At 41.0% G+C, this 10,000-nt stretch overlaps 1 protein-coding gene across 1 annotated transcript in view; it reads left to right on the top strand.

The window, feature by feature from the left end:
• Positions 1-7,032, top strand: part of zdhhc8a (zDHHC palmitoyltransferase 8a) — a gene marked incomplete at both ends in the record, with an annotated part of 28,237 nt that extends 21,205 nt beyond the window's left edge. Inside the window, 3 exons of the mRNA XM_079804048.1 lie at positions 537-645; positions 741-847; positions 6,277-7,032. Of these exons, the coding sequence (XP_079660174.1) occupies positions 537-645; positions 741-847; positions 6,277-7,032 (972 nt within the window). The remainder of the gene's footprint in view (positions 1-536; positions 646-740; positions 848-6,276) is intronic.
• Positions 7,033-10,000: the final 2,968 nt, after the last annotated feature.

Below are 10,000 nucleotides of genomic sequence, written 5' to 3'. Positions count from 1 at the left end.
TGACAGCCCTAATATATATATATGTAAAGTTTTTATTTATATTTATAATTAGTTTTTATTTTTATATTTTCCATTTTATTTAAAATTTTAGTAATTTTATTTATTTTTTTGGTTTATATATATATATATATATATATATATATATATATATATATATATATATATATATATATATATATATATATATATATATATATATATATATATATATATATATATATATATATAAAATATGTGTATTTGATTTTTATATCCTTTATAGTCATTTTAGTGCGTAAAGTAAAGTTCGTCACGAACTTCCATGTTGGCTTGATAAAGTTTTTCTGAAAGTTTGAAAGCTTCCTAGCATGTTTTAGCATGTTTTAATTTTTTTCTATGTTGTACTTGGGGTAATTTTATTTCATGTAACACACATTTTTTTATGTATTAGTTTCATAACTTTGAAAGGTTTCAAAGTAGCCCCCCCGCCCCCCCCAATCAGGTATCTGTATCTGTATGTGTATAATGTTAGTGTTATTTTGATGTGTTTGTGTCAGTCTCTGGAGGAAGGAGATGATCCAGACAGTAAAGGTCTGACCAGTCCTCCTCCACTGCCCCCTAAACCAGACCCAGTCCTGCTCAGGAACCATCTGGCGGCTTTGGAAGGTGAGTGGACGTGTGGCGGCTCTTGGAAGCGTCGAGCAGGATCATTAAATGAAACACTAAATGTGTTCCTGTCCTCTTATTGTGCTTTATAATAGAGAGTTTGCTCCAGTCCAGAGCCGGAATGCCTTCAGGACACAAAATGAATCAGCTCCAGACTTCAGAGTCGCCCACAAAAGTGCTGTACCAAGTCCCCAGAGATCAGGTGAGCCCCTGTTCATCTGCTTAGAGCTGGGCGATGGGACCCAAACCTGAACCGAGATAGAGGCCGTTTTAAACCACAGTACGGAACGCCATCACAGTATAGAAATTCTGCCTGAAATCTGCCTTATATTGTCTCTAAAATGTTAAAAGTGTTATGAACTGGCTTTTTAATTTTTTTTATACTGAGGTCAACCGGTTTTTTCATTCAGAAACATCATCATGAATCATGCTATTTTCTGCCCTGGTTTTGAGGCTCTCTGAAGAAGCGCTGGGTTTTGATGGGCGTGCCGCACTGAAGACTTGGAAGTACACGCCCACGCCCACGGCTAGGATTGGATAAGATTTGCATATTTAATGAGCTTCATCTCCTCTCAGTGCATGTGGGGATGGTTTTGAAAGCGTGTGGAGAATCGATCACTCACAGGACTCGCAAAACGTCTTTATCAAACAAACACAGATTCATCTCATCACCCGCCATTGACTGGAATGTTATTTTTGTATGACTTGGCTCGCCCGATCGGTGAATATAACCGCGAACCGTACACACTAGGGATGCAACAATACAGTTAGTCCACGGTTCAATACATACCTCGGTTTTTAACCACGGTTTTTGGTTCGGTTCGGTTCTGATGTCTTGTCAGTTTTTTGTTATTCTATTTTTAAGCGACAGGAACAGCAAGAGGTTAAGGAGAAAAAAGACAATTTTTTATTGCAATACTCTTTCTTTATTTTACTTAAAATAATTGAAACACCTTACTTAAACTTAAAACTTTACTTAAAAAAAACCCTTGTACACAATCCTAGTGTATTGTATAATATAATATATATATATAAAGATTTACACTGGCAGCTCAGAGCTGTACAGCAGCATTTAAGTATGAAATTGAATGAATAAATGTAAAAATAAAACACTTCACAGACTTCACTATAAAATATACACTGATTCTTATTAAAGCTGCTGTATTAAAGTTCTTCAGTCAAGAGCAGTGAGTGATTTTCTCTTTGTCTTTTGTTGTTGTATTAACATTAAATGGATAGTTCACTCAAAAATGAGAATTGAATACAGGTTTGGAACAATATTAGAGTGAGTAAATAATAACATAATTTTAGAGGTGGACTGTCCCTTTAAGGACCGCGTGTTCACTACTGCATTGCTGTCAATTTGCTTTCAAGACCTGCGTGCATCTAATATACAGAAACGCGCCGATTTTACTTTTATTTTAGACATAACCGACTGTGTTTATGTTAACCTCGTGTGTATTTGACAGTATTAGCGCAGTAAGACGACTACTTAGTCCAGTAATCACGTGTTTGACAAGCGTTCAGTGCGCGCGCTCGGAAAAGCGCATGTTTAAACCGCACACACGCCGGCAAGGCTTTAAAACGCATACAAATAATGAACTTTGGTGATTGTGAATTACTATAGTGTTCCGTGAGTATAACTCTACCACTGACCTGTGATGTGAATATATGTCGCGTTGTTCAGTAGGCCTATATTGGGATGGAGGCAAATTATAGAATTTGTAGAAAAATACTTAATTAAGTGCAAAACCGAAAAACCGCAATTCACATGCGCGTATTGAACCGTGAATGCCGTACCGAACGGTTCAATATTATATTGAGAATTGTGGCATCCCTAGTACACACACACACACGCAAGAAATATAGCCCGTCTGAAAAACACACACTCCGGGACGTTGGGCTTTGCGAGCTGCCGTTACAAGTCTGAGTCTGATCCCGAATGAACCAATAACAGCTTCTCCAGCCTGTGAGCGCGTGCTGAGGTGTGTAATCAATAGATATCAAACCATCTGTAACAATGCAATACTAAAACATATAAACACGTTTTACTCACATTAGTGTGTTCAGCGTTCCTGTCAGATCCAGAAGCACAGCATTGTGTTTTAATCTCAATATGTCTGCAGATCCAGTCTCCACCTGTGTCTTGTTTACAAACGAATCCGCGGTTAAATGAAGCCAACAAACGCGCAATGTCTTACACACGTGAGCTGGACCCGTTTAGCTCCTCGAATTTAAGGCGGAGCTTCTGCGTCCTATGACATCAGTGGTCGACATATTCAGAGATCGCTCGTTTTCTGGGTCTGGTGTCTATAAAAGCTTTTCTTTGACTAACAAGGACGTTTTCAGCTCTGAAACTTACAGGATATTCTTATATCATCATGCACTTTATATATCAAAGGCTCAAAGGAAAGTTGATTTCTCAATTCATCACCCCTTTAAACTCTCATCAGACTCTTTGGCTATTTTTCATATGTTGTATCTCCACTGATTTGTTTTGAGTATTGCACATTCTCGCTTATAATGTATTAAAACGACCATTATCGAAATGCCTTAAAGGGATAGTTCACCCAAAAATGAAAATTCGCCCATGATTTACTCTCCCTCAAGTCATCCGAGGTGTGTGTGACATTCTTCTTTCAGACGAATAAAATCTGAGTTATATTACAAAAGTCCAGGCTAATCCAAGCATTAGAATTGGATTCATAGTTGCTCTGTTTTTGAAGTCCATAAAAGTGCATCTATCCATCATATAACTGCTCCAGCGGCTCTGGGGTGTTGATAAAGGCCTTCTGAAGCGAATCAACGCGTTTGTGTAAGAAAAATATCCATATTTATAACTTTATCAAGTAAAGTTTCGGCCGACCGCCTTCCCTGTTCAATTTATGGAGAAAGTGTTGAAAGTTCGCCTGCGGATGGAAAGACTAACACGACCAGGTCATGACGTCACGAACACATCTCGAGTTTCACTTTCAACATTCAACACTTTTCCACGGAAGGCGGAGGTCGAAAGTTTACTTGATAAAGTTTTAAATATGGATATTTTTCTTACACAAACGCATTGATTCGCTTCAGAAGGCCTTTATTAACACCCCAGAGCCGCTGGAGCAGTTATATGACGGACAGATGCACTTTTTATGAACTTCAAAAACAGAGCAACTATGAATCAAATTCTAATGCTTGGATTAGCCTGGACTTTTGTAATATAACTCAGATTTTATTCGTCTTCGTGAAAGAAGAATGTCACACACACCTCGGATGACTTGAGGGAGAGTAAATTATGGGATAATTTTAATTTTGGGTGAACTATCCCTTTAATTACTTTCATGTATCAGTCCGAGCATCACACTTCGGTTACTACTTTTGTTGCTTACTCTCGCTTAGATCAAAGCCGACCGATATTTAAATCTCGTAATTGTGTTGATCACTCAGACTTGTGTCAGAGTCACAGCGGCACTGATATATGTGCTAGACATCATCATCTTCATCATCATCATCATCATCATCATCATCATCATCATCATCATCATCATCATCATCATCATATCCAGAGGTGGACAGTAACTAAGAACATTTACTTGAGTACTGTACTTAAGTACACTTTTTGAGTGTCTGTACTTTCCTTGAGTAGTATTTTTTCTGGAAACTTATGACTTTTACGTCACTAGATTTGAAAGACTCATATCTTACTTTTTACTCATTTCTATCAAGGCCCTCGAAGTAGAAAGTTGTAGCCGCTTTGAAAGTCAGAGGATGATTTGTTTTCTTCTTTAAAACGTGTTTCTTTTTTTTCTTTTTTTTTGTTGCAGACAGCCTATCAGTAATCACTCTTGTAGGATCACATGATTCAATGATTTCCAAGTATTTTTTGAACACTAATCAATTGATGGCAAAATAGAAGGTGTCAGTTCCCAGACGCAGTGCAAACGCAAACACAGTCATACTTAAAAGTAAAAATTCAGAAGAGCAGACATGGATAAGTCTGGAAAAGTGCGACGACACGAAAGTGCACAGAAAGCTGCCTCTCAGACGCCAGACCACAGGAACTGAACTTTAGTCTATTGAAAACTAAAATCTTATTATAGTCAATTAAAACTAGACTAAAACTAAAACAGTTCAGATGCCTAAAATGTTATAGTCAAAAGACTGACTAAAACTAAATCCAAATTTGCTGTCAAAATTAACACTGGTATGAAGTATGATTGCTCAAATGATTTTTATAGGTTTACCCGCCAAATTGCCATAGCCTTGTGGATACAGCGCTAACACATAACGTTCGACAGTGATGTTAGTTAGCATGCAAAAGCGTAGTTGGGCTAATAATGTTAACTGAAGTCCTTTCAGAAATATGTTTTTACATAATCCTGTCAAATAAACACAATGTAGAAACCTTTCTTTTCTAGTATGATTTTGACTTTGATAAGAGCTTTGTAGCTTTTAAGCAAGTATTTAAATGAGTTCAAGGTATGCTAGCATGTCAGATGGAGCTTAAACCCCCATGATGGAACAGCGTGCATTCATACAACAATAATAAAATAATGCGTTTACTTTTGATACTTAAGTACTTTTAAAAGCAAGTACTTCTGTACTTTTACTTAAGTAAAAATCTAACTTTACAACTTTTACTTGTAATGGAGTAATATTCAACCAATAGTATTTTTACTTTTACTCAAGTAATGGAGTTGTGTAGTTTGTCCACCTCTGATCATATCGTCCAGCCCTGAGACTTACATTATAGGCAAACCAGTAAAGCTGCTATATCGTCGCTGCCCGATGAAACTCACGCATGTCCAAAACGCTTACTTTTCAGGAAGTGAAAAAAACACCGTATTTCAAAAGCAGTTGAATGTAGCGTTGTCATACTTGGTACGACATCTTTACATGTAACCATATTCTTGCCAGTGTAACGATATAATCCACATTTGACCAAAATTGAGTTTAAATGGACATACGTGCATATTTTACAGTAACGGTGGTCGATACGCGTTCTTCCGATCATTAATTAGAATGGAAGTGGCGTTTCATATTGACAGAGGAATACGTGCTGGACATTCTCCGCCTCTGGTGATAGCAGTATGAGTGAGGCATGTTCTAGAGTCAATCATGACAGTAGCATTACAGGCTATCATTTGATCAGTTTGACTAAGAAAAAAAAGGCTGAATCTTATCAATGAGACCGAGTTTATTTACATACTAGCAAGCAAACTAATCTGTGAAGAACTAGATTAGAACTAAACTGTGGAGAGCTTCAATGTCGTACTTTTGGCTATCCAGTGCTGAGCTTCGATGAAACTTCGTGAGACCGGCGAGATGCTTCCACAGGGCGGGAGATACGCGGCGTGATTGACAGCTTTGACACCAAATGGATATACGTGAAAATCAGATGACATGATTTCACAACTTTTCATTGGCCATTTAGATATGTGACGCATACTGTATACGGAAATGAACCTGGACATTCAATCCGTCGAAAAATCTCAAAATCGGTAAAATGGACATACGTGGTTTTCATCGGACAGCGACGATATGCTCAGATACCTCATGATGTTTCCCAGTATAAATATTGAGCAGTTGTACTGTAAAGCTGTGGCTGCATGTTCTTCTAGATGTTCCTTTGTCTGTCTGATGTAGATCGGGACGAGGATTTCCCAGGAACACGCGTCCGATCCCAGTCTGCAGTCGGAGGAGCACACGGCCGTAAACTCTCTGACTCTGAATTCACGCTCGCTGAGTCTGAAACACTCCAGCCGCCACGGAGCCGAAGCTCTGGGTCCACATCCGGCCCAAAGCGTCCTCAGCAGCCGATCGGGGAGCCTGTCCTACGACAGTCTTCTGGGCGTCCAGATGCCGCTTCCTCCCGTGGACACGAGTCTGTCCCGAGGTGCGGTGTTCGTGAATATCAGCCGGCATTCGCCTCAACACCGCGCGCCGTCGCCCGTGTGCTACGACAGCCTCCCCAAACTGCTCATGAGCTCCATCCAGGAGCGGCGCGAGCCCCATGAGAAGGACAAGCCTCCCTTGGCTCTGGGGCCGGACGCCGGCATCTACGACACGCCCAGCAGACGCAGCCTTCCTCACGACCTCCGGGGCCCTTCGTCTCGAGGGCCGACCCCTCCGGCGTACGGATCGCGCGAGTTCCTCCTGAGCAGCGCGGCGTACGGGTTCGGGAGCCGGTCTCATCTCTCCTCCTCCTCCTCGCTCTCCCGCGCTCCTCGCACCGCCAGCTCCCCGCTGCACTTCAACCGATCGCTCTCGCCCTCCATCTATCACTCTCTGGACCGGCCGTCCCAGCACACGTTCCCTTCTGCTCTTCCCAGCTCCTCCTACGGCCCACAGAAAGCCCTGGCCTTCATCAGAGGAGAAGAAAGACCCGACCCTGAGCTGTGAGTCCCCTTTTCCACCAAGGCAGTGCTAGAGCTAGATCGGAGCCAGAGCTTAGTTTAAAATCGCTTCTTTGTGTTTCCACACCCAAAGCCCAGCTCCGAGCCAGGAGAAGTGGTTCTTAAAGGATTAGTTCACTTTTAGATAAACTTTTTCTGATAATTTACTCACCCCCATGTCATCCAAGATGTCCATGTCTTTCTTTCTAAAGTCGAAAAGAAATTAAGCTTTTTGATGAAAACAGTCCAGGATCGTTCTCCATATAATGGATTTCAATGGGCTCCAAATGACAGTTTCAGTGCAGCTTTAAACGACACCAGATGATGAATAAGGGTCTGATCTAGACAAACCATCAGTTTCTGAGAGAAACCCAGCAGTATTTATGATATTATTTTACCTCTTATCAGACGAGCGTGATCATCTCTGAGCTCAGACATAACTTCCGGAGAGTGAGGTCAAAATATAGATGTATACGTAGATGCCTCATTAGCGCTTGCACGGATCAGTAGAATGAGGCATCTATGATCGATATATCTATGACCACGCTCGTATTTTGACCTCACTAACCGGAAGTTATAGCTGAGCTCAGAGATGATCACGCTCGTCTGATAAGAGGTAAAATAATAGCATAAATACTGCTGGGTTTCTCTCAGAAACTGATGGTTTGTCTAGATCAGACCCTTATTCATCATCTGGTGTCGTTTAAAGCTGCACTGAAACTGTCATTTGGAGCCCATTGAAATCCATTATATGGAGAACGATCCTGGAAAGTTTTCATCAAAAAACGTAATTTCTTTTCGACTGCAGAAAGAAAGACATCTTCTTGGATGACATGGGGGTGAGTAAATTATCAGCAAAAGTTTATCTAAAAGTGAACTAATCCTTTAAGTAGCACCAAAACATTGCTGGGCTAGAACAGGGCTAGAAGTAAGAACCGCTAGCGTCAGGCGCTGGGGGCGGAGTCAACAAGACCAACACACACTGAGATCCGCCATTGTTGAAATAGCAGCTAATGGAGCTAATGGAGCTAATGGAGCTAACAGCTGCTGCTCGTTTGTAATCTCCGTCTATATAAATTACGGCGAACTGCATGAATGCGTTGGATTCGCTGTGTTTTCGTTGTGTTTTGATGCCGCTGTAGGATCGTAAAGCCATGAGCATCAATAGTAACGCAACGTTTGCATTGTTGATGTAAGGCTTGTTCGCAGCGGAGACCGATCGCCGTATGATAACCAGTCCAGCGAGAGCACACGACTCCTTATGCTTTTGATTCACTCATGCGGTTTTTTATATATCATACGTGGATCGGTCTGGCAAGCGCAGATGCATCTCGAACAAGCCTGGTGTGTGTGTGTGTGTGTGTGTGTGTGTGTGTTTCCCGCTGCCCAGGGTTGCCAGGTTTTCACAACAAAACCCGCCCAATTGCTACTCAAAACAAGCCCAATCACATTTGGGGGTAAAATATGTGTTTTTTTGGCATGGTTGCCTAATAAAATTTGCATTCCCGGGGCTAAATATCACATATTTGGTGTCGCTTCAACCCGCGGACGTGAAAAACAGCCGCGGCAACAGTGCGGAAGTAGCCCAATTGACCTATCGGTAAGCCCCTCCCCTCGAACGCAGATGAGCCAATAGCAGTTGAGTATCAGTTGCGCTGGGACCGTAACTCGGACATCTTTAGGTTTCAGCTCCATAGAGAAACATTGGAAAATTTGAAGCTCTCATCGGTTTGATGGTGTTTATGCTACAAAAATGCTCAAATGTCGTGTCTGAGGTACTGTAACACTGACTCCAGGGATCCTGAGAGGATTTTCTGTTTGTCAAACTCTCGTTAAGTTACGATTAAAGTCCCTGCTAACATACAAACCGAAATAACGAACTGTTCTCACGTCATGTAACACTTTAGGTCAAAAACACATTTCAGTGCCTCTCCATATTAAACTGGTTATATGTAAATTAATTTCATTTTAGATATGTTTACGGTCTACATTATCTCCTATTTTTATGGGAATTATAGTGAAAGGAAGAGCTCGCGCGCAGTTTATCGGAGTTGTTTTGCAGATACAAAGTTTGCCAGTTATTAACTGCACCCCCGAAAAGGCATATGGTCTGTGTGTGTGTGTTTACTGTGAGTGTTTTTGTGTAATTTGCTGTGTGTGTTAATGGTAATGCAACGGAGAGAGAGAGTTTGTGAATGAGACGTTAATGCGCACTTCTTATGCTTTGTTTGTTCAGCTCTTACGATGATTTTTTGGATTGAATAACGATGCAGTAAACTTGATAAACCATCAGTAAAGTTTGGCCATCATCCGGACGGGATATACGCTACAGTCTGTGTCCAAAAACATCTCAGGATAAGGTTTTCACACTGACAGCTGTTATTGTAAGATATAGCAACTCCGTTTGTTTGTCCGAGCAACAGTCACTAAGGGGGGCGGGGCTTACCGATAGGTCAATTCTGCGGGAAAACTGTAGACTTGGCAACACTGCTGCTGTCTCGCTAGCGTTGCTGAGAGAGATGAGGCGTATACAGTGACGTAAGACCGGCTCTGTTGTGGCTCTCAGCAGGTGGAAAAGCAAACGGTTCTTAGAAGCTCCTCAGTCGAACCAACTATGAACTGGGATTAGCACTGGTTCTGAACTAGCACCGGTTCATTCTGGTGGAAAAGGGCTGTGAGTCCCGTCCATTTACAGACGTCACGGAAATCCTCCAAACATCAGGGAATTTTAATAGAGATTCTTCAGAGCTGCAACTCCTTCCTCAATTCCTCCTTTTTTACTACTGGTCAAATGTTTGTAATATATGCTGATCTGCTGCTCAAGAAGCATTTATGTTCTGGATAATGGAGAATAGATGCAGGAGAAAAAAGTTAAAAATCGAGTCATTTTCATCATCAAAGGTCAGCAGCAAGACATTGGTCAATTAAATATAAAGGTAGATTATGCATAAAAATAGTTGTTTTATTTAACATTT

The sequence above is a fragment of the Gobio gobio genome (genome assembly GCF_949357685.1).
Source record: "Gobio gobio genome assembly, chromosome: 22".
In the NCBI taxonomy this organism is placed as follows: Eukaryota; Metazoa; Chordata; class Actinopteri; order Cypriniformes; family Gobionidae; genus Gobio; species Gobio gobio.
Note: the sequence above shows the minus strand (reverse complement) of the source record. Positions and strands in the feature narration are given on the sequence as shown.